The sequence below is a fragment of the Pongo abelii genome, chromosome 5 (assembly GCF_028885655.2).
Source record: "Pongo abelii isolate AG06213 chromosome 5, NHGRI_mPonAbe1-v2.0_pri, whole genome shotgun sequence".
In the NCBI taxonomy this organism is placed as follows: domain Eukaryota; kingdom Metazoa; phylum Chordata; class Mammalia; order Primates; family Hominidae; genus Pongo; species Pongo abelii.
Genome location: NC_071990.2, coordinates 162984773 through 163000421, shown reverse-complemented (window position 1 = coordinate 163000421; position 15649 = coordinate 162984773). Strand labels below are relative to the sequence as shown.

The window sequence follows — 15649 nt, the reverse complement described above, 5'->3', positions numbered from 1 at the left end:
ATCTACCAAATATGACCCAAACAACTTGAGCTGCTATGGAAGACCCTCCTTGACCTAGTCTCACCCTCCAGTGCTGCCTTCTCTCCTGCCTCCACCTGACACTCTCGACCAACCCTCACACATGTGTGCTGTCACCAGCCTCGCTGCCCATGCTGCCTCCCCACCTGGAAATGCTCGCCTCTTTATTTTCCACTTCAAAATCCTTAGTTTTCAAGGTTCACCTCATGATACCTTTCCAGTGACTTTCTTCTCGCCCCCAACAGCATGCCTACTAAAATACTCTAAACCCTGAGTTTACCTTGACTTTCATGATAGAGACAGTGTGGCTTAATGAGAAAACAACCAAGGTGCAAAAATCAGAAAAGCTGGTTTTGAGTCAATTAGTGATGTGATTCTGGAAGCACTGAGTAGTCCCTCGGGGTTGGTTTCTTCATTTTAAAAATAGAGCCATCATCTATCTCTTATCAAGATTAAACAGCATGCCATATACATGGGAAAAACCCCCTAAAAACATACTACATATAACGTTAGTAAAATCACTACTGTTAACATGTTGGGCTCTCCTACTGGACCATTAGTTGCTTTACAGCAAATAGAAGCAGCCATATCTTAAGTCAGGTTTGCATAAACTCCCATATCTAGAACTGTCAGAGGACTCAAGGAATCACAAAGAGCCTCAGCTGCAGAGTGGACTACTTTTTATGGCTATTATCTTCTTCAGGATGATTCCCTGTTTCCGTGTTTTCCCATTTCCAACGGACAGCTTGGCTTTCACTAATTAATGCTCATTCATGGCCTTCCACACTTTTCTTTCCTTGAACCATACATGCAGACGTTTAACATGCTTTATCAGTTCTACTAAATACTCCTTAAATCCACCTTCTCCTCTACACTCTGCCTTAACTCACAGTGGATCTTCAACTGTTTTTCTGATTACAACACGTCAATCCACTGACCTCTCAATAACCCACAAAGTGATTTTGTTCGAAGGCTTGTCTTAGCCCTTCTAATTTAAAATGCAATGCTTCACTGACAGCCCTGAGTGTCAGACACTTTTATTTAGCCTAATGGCCTGGTCTCTGCATAGATCTTGATCCTTATCTCCTGCCACCACCTTTTTCTCCTTTACCCATAACAAACCTGCCTCTGTGCTTTTGCACAAATTAATCCCTTTTATTATCAGAAGTCCTGATCTGCTGACAGTGTTCTGTCCCTGGTGAACTCTTCCTCTCATTAGGAAGAAGCCCAGATGCCACCCTCCTCTATGAAGTTTTCTGTGACTGCCTCAAATAACTCATTTAATCTCTCCCTTTTCTCACAGTTTTTGTGCCTTGCAAATGCTTCCTCTGTTGTATTTATCATGCTGTACTGTAATGCATTATTTTATCTATTTACCCATTAGACCATCAGTTCCATGAAAAAGATTGTTTATCTCCAGTTGACTATGGGTCTCTAAAACTTAGCTCGGTACTTGCCACATAATAGATGCTGAACAAATGTTTGATGAATAAATTAATAGGTAAATACTCCTATAAAAGTGCCAGTGTTTCTTCTTCCCCAGCTATTAACAATCTAACACTAAAGAATGGAACATATGATATCATCAACCTTGTTAACAAGCTCTTAGTTCTCAAATTCCCTATTGTACTCCTTAATGCCAACAGTAATTATGTTAGTGATAGATTGACAAGGTCTATAGTTTTAAAAGTGGATGTTTTGATTTTCAAAAAGAATAACATATATACTTGGCATAACTGAGATACACTTAATGACAGAAACGAGGATATGCCTTCTTCTTAGTATAAAATTACCATCAAGATTAAACGTCTGAAAGGAAAAAATTCTTGTCTCTTAAAACACAGACGTTTAGTCTATTATAACCTGACATCAAACAATGTTAGTATATAACCACTAAAATATAAAGTTGGAAGAACACACCGTCTCCACGTAGTAATCTGCATTAGCACTAAGGAAAACAAAATTAATTTATCCTTCTACATTTAATACATACTTTTGCACTTATATTAGTACACACTTGGGTTTCCCTAACAGGCAAGAATTTCTAAAATAGCCACTAAAATAATTACTTGTGATAAATGTGGTCAGGGTTGTGAAAGGAAAACAAATCTTGGAGCCCCCAAATCATTAAGCTGAAGGGAAAAGTCAAGCTGGGAACTGCTTAGGGTAAACCTGCCTCCCATCCTGTTCCCTCTGCTCACTGAGATGGACGCATGAGGAAGCTAATCGGAAATTCAAAAGAATGTAACGTTTTTGTCTCTCACCTACCCGTGAGCTGCAAGCCCCATCCCTGCTTCGAGTTGTCCTGCCTTTCTGGATGGAACCAATGTACATCTTACATATATTGATTGATGTCTCATGTCTCCCTAAAATGTATAAAACCAAGCTGTGCCCCGACCACCTTGGGCACATGTCGTCAGGACGTCCTGAGGCTGTGTCACAGGCGCACACATCCTCAACCTTGGCAAAATAAACTTTCTAAATTAACAGACCTGTCTCAGATATTCAGGGTTCACAGCTTAAGGTATGTCTAAGTAAAGGCTTTAGACACTATAAATGCTTCCCTCCACCGCCTCCGGTATAACGATATCAGAAAACAATGTTTATAAAAGCTCTATAAAATTCAGCAAACTTTCTAAGATAAAATTCTAAATAATTCTTTCGGCATTCCAAACAGTCCCAGCCTGCTGACTTTGTTTACAGGCTCACTGAGCCAAAGGCACAATCCCTAGTTCTCAAAAAAGTGCAAGACCACATTGCCTGGGAGAGCCAACAGCCAGACCTCCACAGTCACAGAGGAAACCCCTTCCTGCTGGAGGAGCTTGGTATCTCAATACATGTCCAGACAGAGAGGAGCAGATGTTTCAAAAATTCAGCACTTCAGAGGAAACAGCAATTTCCTTAAGAGGAGACCAAAGGGAAGAATCAGAATAGCTGGGTTCAATTAATATCGATTTAATGTAGAAAACAAGAGAGAACAATAAAAATACTCTAACACGAGATCTCATTAAAGTCCTCTGGAAAATAACAAATTAAGACTTCTGAAATAAACTCAAGAAAGACAGTGAAAATAGAATGAACACTGCTAAAACTGATTTAATAATCTAGAATTAACTGCAGAAATTATTACTATAACTCAGAGCAAAAAAAAAAAAAAAAGATGAAATGGAAACTCTGAGTAAAAACAAGAGACATGGAAGTCAGATCTAGCGGCTCTAACATAAGAACAATCAGAGTTCCATAAAGAACAAAAGGAAAAGGGGAGAAAAGCATTTGGCATACTCAAAACACCACTAAGATGTGAAGCAGCAGCAGCCTCTGAATAGGGATGATCTCAAAGTACAATTCACTTACCTTCTCTAAAAAACTATTCAAAGTATGGTTATGGTAGAGTCTAGTTAAACGACAACTAGACTGGAACAAAAAAATCACAAGATAGGGAAAGAAAAATAGCAAACGAAGAGAAAAGCCATAAATTTAACAAAACTTATATAGGTTGCGCATCCCTAATCCAAAAACCCAAAATCTGAAATGCTCCAAAATCCAAAACTTTTTGAGCACTGACATGTTGGATTTGGGATGCTCAACTGGTATCCATTCTGCAAATATTCTTTTTTTTTTTTTTTTTTTTTTTTTTTGAGACAGAGTCTCACTCTTTCGCCCAGGCTGGAGTGCAGTGGCACGATCTCAGCTCACTGCAAGCTCCGCCTCCCGGGTTCACGCCATTCTCCTGCCTCAGCCTCCCAAGTAGCTGGGACTACAGGCGCCCGCCACCACACCTGGCTAATTTTTTGTATTTTTAGTAGAGATGGGGTTTCACTGTGTTAGCCAGGATGGTCTTGATCTCCTGACCTCGTGATCCACCTGCCTCGGCCTCCCAAAGTGCTGGGATTACAAGCGTAAGCCACCATGCCCGGCCCGCAAATATTCTAAAATCCGAAAAAAGCTGAAGTCTAAAACACTTCTGGTCCCAAGCATATTGGATAAGGGATTTTCAATCTGTACAGGCAGATACAACTATACGATGATAATTTGGTTATTGACTACAATTCAAGTTCTAGAATGAAATATTAAAAACACAATTTTAAGTACACTATAAAGAAAGGGCCTGGATCTTGCATTCCAAATTATTACAATAAAACCAGTGAGCGGAGAAAGGGACAGTGCAGTGCAGGAACACATATCTGTTATCATCTTATTCCAGTGAAGAGCACAGGATCAAACACAGTGTAAAACCCCAGATCAAGCCTAGCCAAACTGGGAAGATTCAATAATATAAGGACATGGATAAAATGCATAGTAAATTCTTATAATTTAATGTTGCGTTGGTGCGCACTTTGAATCTAAGTGGAACCTTCTCATAGCAGAAGCAGGGCTCTGTCACCCTTGACACAGGGTGCAGGTCTACACTGCCTCCCAGTTCCTCAATGTGGCTGATCCCGATACCTGCCTTGTACAACTTCCTCCTGGTGACCACCTCCCTAGGCTGATCCCAATACCTGCCTTATACAACTTCCTCCTGGTGACCACCTCCCTAGGCTGATCCCGATACCTGCCTTGTACAACTTCCTCCTGGTGACCACCTCCCTAGGCTGATCCCGATACCTGCCTTATACAACTTCCTCCTGGTGACCACCTCCCTATGGACAGCTACACACCGACTGGTTCACTGGCCCTGACCCTCATACCTCTCACGGACAGTGCAGACACAGCACTGTGACTACCTCTGTAACAGCCTAACCTCCTGGAACTTGTGCCTGCTTGCTTTAAACCCACCAATTAAACCTCCCTGAGGGAAACCTGTTTGGACAATACCTTGGACTCCATGAAGGCACTGGCCCATGGGTCCCTCCCTCTCTCCCTGTCTGCACTTCCTGACCTCTGCATGAGTGGCCTCTAGGCGTGCCGTGTACCCTCCAGAACCTGCAAGTAATAAAATCTTTATTTCCATCTTGTGTCTCTTCTAATCACTGAAAGGGTGCTCTCCATCTTAGAGATTCTATATTAAGACCATGCAATGTAATTACAATAATAATTCTGATGTCATGTTGTGTGGATTTGACAAATCCATAATAAAGTCCATGTGGAAGAAAGTAATGTGCAAAAATAAAAACAGCACAGAAACTTCTGAAAAGAAAGAATGGGCAAAATTGCCCTACAAGATACCAAACCTTACTAATAAGACTACTCTATTTAAAATAGAAAAACCCTGCACAGTAATAAACAGATCAGAACACAGAAACATACCCAATTATCTATAATTTAATGTAAAAAAAAAAAGTAGGCAGCAGCTTAAGAAGTTGGAAAATAATAGGTTATCTAATGTATGTTATAAGCAATTAACAGAAAAATAATGACATGCTTACCTCATACTACACCTCACAGTATCACAAGTATTCATTTCTAAAATTATGCAGCTGTTTTAGAAATTCTTACTGGTTATTATGGGAAATCAAAGTATGTATTAAACACAAAAATACATGTTGAACAATATATTTGGAAAAAGAAATTCCCAATGTAGTAAAATCTAAAGATAGAGCTCTGCATTAGGTTAAACTATATAAAAATTCCCACTTTCGTTCATCGAAAATGATCAAATACTGGCAATTTAGTACAGGTCAAATTGAAAAAAAGAATTCTGGGAAAAAGTGGTGGCAACAGGGTTTCAATTTCCCTTCAACGCCCTCTCATAAAAATGAAGCAATGAGGACAGCAAAACCAAAACTCTGTGAGACAAACCTCCAACAAAACTAGATGAAAAGGGGTCGTCATGACTCCCCAAAGAGAAGAGGTGGTGGGAAAACCATGAACAATTCCAAGAGCCATGTGGTATCAGCATTAGCAGAGGGAAGCAAAGGAAATTAACAGGGTGTCTGAAGGGTGTAAAGAGGCAGATTCCCAAGTCACGATGAGTGCTCTATGAAAAGCTCAGAGTCTACAGAGAACTTCTGTGAAATTAGGAATGATTTTGGCACTATTCATGAGTGAAGACAAGGGGTTGGCAGTAAGGTCTGAAAGGGCTGGAGTGGTTTAGGCCCCATAATATCTTAAAACTAGTACCCAAAATTCCCTTCCAGGAATTCTGGGCTCCACACCAAGAAAAAAAAGTGAAATCCAACTCCCCAGTAAAGGACAACAAGAGGAAAGGGAAGAGGAGATCGAGAACATGGGAAGAAGAACAGTCTACAGACCTCAAACAATAACAGAGAAGACGGTTTGAAACTTGAGAAGAAGGTACTCAGAGCCTCGATCCCAAACACTTTCCTAACTCCCTCTCTCCTTTAAGTTCATGGAAACAAGTATTATGTTTAAAAATAAGCAACAGAAAAGAACTGTAGTAGAATCTAGCACAAGGTTATCATAAGAAGAGAAAAAGGAGAATAACCCTCCAGACAGTAAGCACTTGCCAGAAAGATATGTCCACTAAGCAGATGAGAATTGTAGACCGATTTCTGAAATAAACTAAAAGAAATGAAGAAAATCATAAAAAATATAAAAGAATAACAAAAATTAGAATTAGAAAAAAAAACTCAGTGATAGAACTCAGAATTTAATTTTTTAATCAAAAATCAAATCAATTTTATTTCCCAAATCAAAAACAAACTAGAAGGCAAATAAATAGAACAGATAATGCCTTCACTGAAATGAGGTCAACAAAAGAAAACTTTATAACTCAAAAAGAAACTAAGAAAAAGAAAAGATCTGAAATGAAATGACAGAGAAGACAGGCAAAGTAGATCCAAAATATATAAAGAGCAGTTCCCAAAGAGAACTGAGTCAGTGAAGCAAAAATGTGAAACTGTAAGTTAAGAAACTCACTAGAAATTTTAAAAACAGACTGACAAACAAAACTATTTATTCAAAGTGTATACCATGTATCTGAAAATATCAAATTGGAAAAACCAACACCATGTTAAACTAGTAGAGTTTAAAGAAAAAAAAATCCTTTAGATATTCAGCAAACAAACAAAGGTCTTGTAAGTGTAAACAAAAAATCACATTGTCATCAGACCATTCAACATCAATGCTTCCTGTCAAAAGAATGAATAACAAATTTATCCAAGGAAAGAAAATATAAACCAAAGATTTTATGGACAGCCAAACAAACTTCCAAGTATAAATGCTGCAAACTGTTAGAAACACGGCAGAACTCAGGAAATGCTGTCCTCCTGAGCCCTTACTCAGAAATCTACTAAAGAACAGGTGTCCCTCAACCAGAATGACTTGAGACTGGGATATAATAATTAAAAATGAGCCTTTAAACGAAATCTGAAACTTCTACCTACATGTCTATTATAAATATTTTATCTATCTACACACATACACACAACCCTGAAGAACTGAGACTAAATGACAGCTTTGGGGGAGAAAGTACTGTCATACATGGCTGTATGATCTGATAATACAGATATACCACACCACCACTATCTGGGGGAAAAGAAAGGGCATATGAAATACCTTGGCATTTCACTGGCAGTAAAAGAAAATTACTTCAAATGAAACTTTAGAAAAAGTTTAGAAAAGGGTAATTCCAATATAGCTCAAAGTTGGGAATAAACAGATTAAAAAATTGAAGGGGGACATTAAGGGTATTATGTAAAGATATTAATACAAAGACATCTTGGGGGGAAATAAACTCATCTTAAACATTAAAAGTAAATAAACAAAACTACATACTTCCAAAAAGCGTACATTAAAAAACAGAAGTACAAAACATAAAATGTTTTAAAAGATTATCCCTGTCAGAGAAGCTAAACTTCTTTGAGAATACATTTAGATTTTCTTGTAAAACCAAGTACTTTACATAATTCTTATAAAAAACAAATTAAAAACCAATACCTAAAAATAAAATTTTAAGAAATCTATGAATAGATCAACAAAATGTGGTATAGCCATACAATGGAATATTATTCAGCCATTAAAAAGGAATGAAGCACCAATACATACCACAGCAAGGACGAACCTTGAAAACATTACGCAAATGAAAGAAGCCAGTCTCGAAAGACCACATACCATATGACCCCATTTACATGGCTAGGCAAATATTAAGAGACAGAAAGTAGATTAGTGGTTGCCTAGGGATGGGCTAGTGAGCACAGGAATTGTGGAGGTGCCAGCTAAAGGGTACAGGACTTCTTTTAGGGGCAATGAAAATGTTCCAAAGTTACACAGTGAGGATGGCTGCAGTGGCGATGGTTACACAACTCCAAATACAGAGAACCACTGAACACTTTAAACGTGAATTTTATGCTAAGTGAATTATATCTCAATAAAGCTATTATTTTGGAAATACAGTAGAAAAGAGAATCTAATTGTATATCTAGTCAGTGGCAGAGCCACGAGAAGAAATGTTCCAAAAGTCTTTAAAATGCAGTTATCTGATGTTACATCCATAGAGGGTTATAACCTAAGGACGGTCAAAAACAAAACTTGAACTGTTTTCCAGTAATCACACTGAGATGATTGTCTATTTTGGAATACAGTCAGTATATGATATTCTGTCACACCTGGTATCACAGAAAATTGGGCTTCTCAATAAAAAAGAAAGGCGGTAATACATGGATTAAGTCAGAAGAGATTAAGCAAAAATCTCAAATCCTGAATATGAATCAGAAGTATCAGAAAGGACTTCTGATGCATTTTGAGTATGTGTTTTCATCTGTCCACTAAAGAGTAAAACAATGACCAGCCACAATTTCAGTTGCAATGAACAACGCTGGTGTACAGACTGTGGTCTTGGAATATACCATTTCTCAATAAAAGGAACTAGGGTTCCTTAAAAATGTATCTGATACTCAGCGGCCAGGCGCAGTGGCTCGTGCCTGTAATCTCAGCACTCTGGGAGGCCGAGGCCGGCAGATCACTTGAGGTCAGAGTTTGAGACCGGCCTGGACAACACGGTGTAACCCCGTCTCTACTAAAAATACAAAAAATTACCTGGGCGTGGTGGCGTATGCCTGTAATCCCAGCTACTCAGGAGGCCGAGGCACGAGAACCACTTGAGCCAGGGAGACAGAGGTTGCAGTGAGCCAAGATCACGCCACTCCACTCTAGCCTGAGCAAAAGAGTGACACTCCGTCTCAAAAAGAAAAAAAAAAGAAAACAAAATATATCTGACTCTCAACCTGGAACAGATATACAATGTCAGCCTAGAATAGCCAGCTACACTAAATAACATGGAAGCTATCAAAGGACTGTGAAAAACGGAGTCAGGCCAATTGAATATGTTCCCATTGTCCAAAGATGGGACGTGAACATTAATTACAATAATTACTTCAATACATTACAGTAATGACATCCATGGATTGAAACATACCAAATATGTTTAAATTCATGAGTTCAAAATCATACTAATAACACTAATTAGTCACCAATAAACCACATCATTATTTTTTAAAATAGTAAATAAAAGGGAAAGAATCAAGCACATTTATCTTGCCATTTGTGTCAACTATTCCACTAAGTAACCATATAATAGGTGAGGAAAAGTTTATCCTTATAGCAATATCTAATAAATGAAATAAATAATAAAGAAGCTAATAAATGAAGGAATGAATTAGAATATCCTCACTTTTCAGCCCTTAATGAATTAAGGAATCTAGGCAATGTTCATCAACTACTACTAATGGCACAGATAGATATGTGTGTGTCCTGGGAAGGCAGTGTTAATACAATCAACCAATTAAAAAATCCTGAATTTGATCAAACCACTCTATTTTACAGCCAATTCACAGAGAAGACACAGAAAATAGACACATGTGGGCCACCTGGGATACAATCATAAAAATTCAGACCCTACAGGATAAATGACCCTGCTTCTTCATATATCGCAAAAAAAGGCATGGGGAATCTACAGACTTAAGACACTTTAGAAACATAATGAACAATGACAACACATGGACATTATTTGCAAACTGATTCAAAGTGTAAAAAGCAAACCATGACAATTATAAAATTTTTAAATAATCTGAGTACAAATAAAATAGTCATAAAATAATAACAGACATGACTATATAAAAATGTGAAATTTCTATACAGTGTTAAGTACCCTAAACAAGTTAAAAGGCAAATTGAAAGAAATATTTACAACCATCATAGAAAAATGAATAAAATTCATAAATAGTTCCAACAGATCAATAATAGAAAGGCAGCCTGACAGAAAATGAGCAAAATAAATAAGCAAACGAAAAGACATGCAAATGGCCAATCAACATGAAAAACAGGCTCAGTGTCACTAGAAATGAAGAGAAAGATTTAGGCCGGGTGCCAGTGGCTCAACGCCTGTAATCCCAGTACTTTGGGAGGCCAAGGCAGGCAGATCACTTGAGGCCAGGAGTTCAAGACGAGCCTGGCCAACATAATGAAACCCCATCTCTACTAAAAATACAAAACATTAGCCAGGTGTGGTAGCACACGCCTGTGATCCCAGCTACTCGGGAGGCTGAGGCATAAGAATCACTGGAACTTGGGAGATGGAGGCTGCCGTAAGCCGAGACTATGCCACTGTACTCCAGCCTGGGCAGCAGTGTGAGGCTCTGACTTTAAAAAAAAAAAAAAAATCAATCAATCAATGAAATTACATTTTTTGCTGATCATGGTTACAAAAATGAGGAAAAATCAAATTTCTCCTATAGTGTTTTAAGTATAAATTAGTATAGCCTTTTTGGAGAGCAATTTGGCAACATATATCAAAGATGTGAATGTGCATATACCCCATGACCTAACAATTCCATTTCAATTAAGCATTCTTACAAAAACAACAGAATAAGTTCATTAAGGGGTGTGTACAAGAATGTCTGTGGCTACATTGTTTACACAAGCAAAAAAATTACATTTCCAGATCCAAAGTAGACAGCACGGGGGAAACCCTTCAAGTTGTAGTAGGATATGTATAGCATTATCACATTTGTTTTAAAAAATTACATGTGCTACATAACAAAGTCATAATTTATAGAGTCACAAAAAACTCTAGAAAATATAAACCAGATGATAATTACTCTGAGCAGTGACAGAGGACAGGGACTTTAAAAATATACTCCAATAAATAAAACAAAAGCATACTGTTTTTTAAAAAAGTGTTAGATACAAACAGCCTTTACATTATCCTTCAAAAGTCAGTTTGTGTGATTCTATACTGGGATCCTATCACGAACTGAAATTCCTACACAGGCCCAGTAAGTCATGTAAACAGGTGTACTTGGCTGGCCGTAAGACAAATGATGGATACCGTGGTAAACTGGAGCCCTTATGCTGCTAGTCATGTGGGAATGTGGAGCCAGTGTTGACAGACTTCCCAGTATTTCTAGGAAAAAAAAAACCCAAAATCTGGATTTTCCCATTTAAAAATGTTAGACACTAAGTCAAAAAAAATATTTCAAACACTGTGTGGGACAAAATGGAACTTTGTCCCACAAGAGCATACATGGCTTTATATGTCAAGAGCATACATGGCTTTATAGCCAGAGCTCTGGGTTCATATCCTGGCTCTGCCACTTTCTAGATTTGTGACCTGATCAAGTTACTTAGCCCTCTTCCTTGCCCTGGCATATAGCGAGTGTTCAGTTAATGCTAGCTACTAGTCTTCTTAATATTACTATTGTGCTGTTGTTATCACGGGATCCAGTTCTCAGCTCAAAGTTGATAACTTCTATCCTACCTGTGATATTACATCAGTTTGAGTCGGTTTGCTCACTATAGTCCAAAATAACGTACACAACTTCCTGCTTTCCTTTGTATGTCTGCATGTTTAAGAAAACAGAAAACCTAAAGGCAAATGAGCAAGTATGTGCTTGTTAGTGTGTCATTCAATTACAAAGTTCTTGTAATCTTATGAAATCAGACAGGGAATGATTGAAACAAGTAAAAAGTTAACTCTAACAACTGTATTAAGCAGCATGATCTTAAAGGCATGGGGCGGAAGAGCACTGGAGCCTCAACAGTGTTTCCAGTGAGTACCAGAACTACACTGTTGCTGGTCTGGCTTCACATGAGGCACGTAGGTTTGTTAACAATGTCAGTGCTCATGTCCCCCACTGGGAGATTCTGACTTGTCCTACTCTCAGAATGGCTAGGCACACGTATTTTTAAAAGCCCTCTAGGTAATGCTGATGTGCAGCCAGGTTTGGAAACCATTTAGGATAAAGTCTGGTACCCCAGAATCCTGAATTTGAATCCCTCTGACAATCTATAGCTCTGTGATTTTTGTGAAAGTTATCTACTGTACCTAAACTGGTTTCTGCATTTGGAAAATGCACCACCTCACAGGGTTGTTGAGTCTGGAACACTGTAAGAGTCAATAAATGGTAGCTGCTGTTATTGATTTCCTAGTTTCTACATGCTTTGTCTGCTTTGAATATAAACGGCAACCTCTTCAGTGTTTCCTGTGTGTACAGGAAAAAATTAGCACAACTATTGTGAGAATCCAAAGACAAAGAGTATTTCGTTGGCCATTAATTTTATAATAACTACATGATAGTTTCTAATTCCAAAGAAAGCAATTAAGACAGTAACCAAAACAAAAATATTCCTAGTATTTGAGGCAACAAAGTCAGACAATTATACATTTTGTACACTACATTACAATATATTCATCTTTTTCTTCTGAAAATAAAGTTCATAAGGAAATCAAAAAAGGAGGAGCACAAAATAACCATATTACAGTATTTTGTATTTAACATTTTAAATTGCACAAAACCCACAGAACTATACATTACAGAGTGAGCTTTAGAGTATGCACATTTTAAAAAGTCAGTCAGGATTCTGGAGGATCCCGGGATGCAACGCAGATGAAATAAATGAATCTAATTAAATTACAAAAGTATGATACCACCTCACTGAGGAAAGTGAAGGAAAAAGGTGCTGACCTAAGTTACTTTGGAGAATAGTGTTTTGACTATAAAAGGCTAAAGACAAAAGGAACTTGACTGAAACACTACACCCTAGTTGATAAATTTATTCTTCACAGGGGTACTGGTTTGTAATTCTGAAACTACTTTACACGTATGGTAGCGTTGAACAAACATGTAATTAATTGTAGTAATGGGTGCCAGGTTTCTCATTATAAGAGAAGTAAGTTACAGATAAGCAAAGGAGGAAAGTCAGAATGAACCTTGTGCTGAATCAGAGCCAGAGACATCAGTATGAACTCATGATAATTTTAGATTGATAGATAGGGAATTATAGATCTGTGTGTATACACAGGTTAGAAGACATACCTGTACTTTCTAATTCTACCACTGAGAAGGCCTAAAAGCAATGACACCCCAACAGCACCGAACACACCCAGTGCCCACATCTTCATTTCTAAATAGCATTATCCAGTAAAAGGAACCAGAGCTCCTTGGAGAAATGGCTGATCCTAGGACAGAAAGAGGGAAAATACAAGACAAGCCCAGAGCATCTTGTGGTGCCAGAAAGTAAGAAATGATTCAAAAAGCAAATCAAAAGGAAAATAATACAAGAAAGGAGGGGAGCATATCAAACGACACAGAAGGCAACTGAAAGAGCTCCAATGGGCTAAAACAAGAACAGCTTGAGCAACAAAACCAGTAACAATGGTACTGGATTATAACTCAAAGTAAAAACAACAGCAAACATTTATAAGTCCATACTGATATAAATGACCAAATAAATGAGAAGAAGCAAAACTTCTATCTGGAGAAATTCCAAATAATACATTAGATACTCCCCCCTCCAGGAGGTAGAGATTAATTTCCCTCCCCTTGAGAGTGGGTTGTGTGTGGTGACTTACTTCCAAAGAATTGGAGTATGGAAAGGAAAAAATGGTAACTCCTGGAGAAACCTGGCAGACACCACCTTAACCAAGTGATCAAGGTTAACAACACCAGTGACAATGTAATGCGACTAGGGCATTTCAACTCTGTGGCATCCATCCCCAAGCCCATCACCCCAGTCTAATCATGGGAACACATCAGACAAATCCAGATTCGTGGACATGACAACTAAATGCAATGTGGTGTCCTCGACTGGTTCCTAGAACAGAAAAGGGAATTAGTGGAATTAGTAGAAAAAGTGGGAAATCCAAATAAAAGTCTGTAGTTTAGTTAACAGCACTCTGTATCAATGTTATTAGTTTTAACAAATGCATAGGGTAAGTGAGAAGTCAATATTAAGGAGTGCTGGATGAAGAGCATATAAGAATTCTGTACTATCTTTGCAAACTTTCTATCAATCTGATATTATTCCAAGACGAAAAGTTTGTTCTAAAAAATACAATTGTATGGAGTAGTTTTGATATTAAGGATAAATCTTTTATATATGTTTACTTGGTCTTAATTTCTAAGCTAAATTGAACTGTAAATAGTATTACAAAACTCATCCTTAGCTACAGTAACTGTTGGGAAGGACACCTGGAAACTACTGGACTGCTGAGATGACTCTTGTTAACTTTTAAGCAGGGTGGGGAAGGGTCACCATACAAGCACATCTAATGAAGGAGGAGCAAGAGTTGGAGGCAAGACAATCCCTATCATAGGGAGACCATGATACATTCTGAAATGGCTGATACATTCATCCCTAAGACCCAAGATCAACAATACTCAGACTAGAAGAACTGGTATTACAGCAAAGTGGGAAAAAGAAGTACAAACAATAAGATCCTGGGATGTTTTAAACAGCAATGGAATAAGAGAAGTAGAAGATAAATGAAAAAATATAAAAAAGATCTTGGATTGTATCTGGGTCCGCAAATGGATATGGGGGAGGGTAAGGTTTCCTCTTATTTTTCCCCATCATGGTAGTCCTTACAGCCAAGATAAAACTGCAGCTGGTATTATTAGTTCAGTTACATGGATTTAAATAAGTTTCATTTGATAATCTGAGACTCTCTTATTTACAACACTGTTTCTATAGATAAGTATTTTCAAGATCTCAAACAACTGCCTATTCAAGTGGACTTTGGAAACTAATCCATTTGTTTCAATTAGAGACTGCCTATGTAACTAGAAATGTGTCCTGAGGAAATCAGTTCACAGAAGGTACGGAGCTACAACTTCATATAATTTTGAACAAATCATTAAAAGTATTTATGGCATTCATATTATGAAAACAAACTGCAAAGAGATTTTTTTTTAGTATCGCTAGTTGCAGTTCTTTTAAAAGATTTTGAAATATAATAAAGTTTTAGAGAAAAATTAGTTTGGGCCAGGCACGGTGGCTCACACCTATCATCCCAGCACTTTGGGAGGCCAAGGCGGGTGGATCATCTGAGGTCAGGAGTTTGAGACCAGCCTGACCAACACGGTGAAAAACCATTTCTACCAAAAATACAAAAATTAGCCAGGCATAGTGGCACATGCCTGTAATCCCAGCTACTCCGGAGGCTGAGGCAGGAGAATAGCCTGAACCCCCAAGGCAAAGGTCTCAGGGAGCTGAGATAGCGCCATTGCACTCCAGCCTGGGCAACAAGAGGGAAACTCTGTCTCAAAAAAAAATAATTTTGTAAAGCATGCTTACAAAGGGAAATTAAATGTAAGATCACATGTGCTTTGCAAACACTGGTTATAAGTAACGTAATCAAAAAATATATAAAGACATAGATAAGAAAAATCAAACATCACACGTGTATTTCTTCTTTTCTACAAAATCCTTCACCTATAGTCATTCCTATTAT

At 37.9% G+C, this 15649-nt stretch overlaps 1 protein-coding gene across 10 annotated transcripts in view; it reads right to left on the bottom strand.

Annotated features, from left to right (window-relative positions):
* Positions 1-15649, bottom strand: part of MAP3K4 (mitogen-activated protein kinase kinase kinase 4) — a 134824-nt gene that overhangs the window by 47413 nt on the left and 71762 nt on the right. Inside the window, exon 1 of one of the 10 annotated variants that reach the window (XM_054558419.2) lies at positions 2287-2647. The exons of the other annotated variants lie outside the window; for them this stretch is intronic. Within the exon in view, the coding sequence (XP_054414394.2) occupies positions 2287-2430 (144 nt within the window). The 5' untranslated portion in view covers positions 2431-2647. Of the gene's footprint in view, positions 1-2286; positions 2648-15649 lie in introns of those variants that run through there. 10 annotated transcript variants of the gene reach the window in all.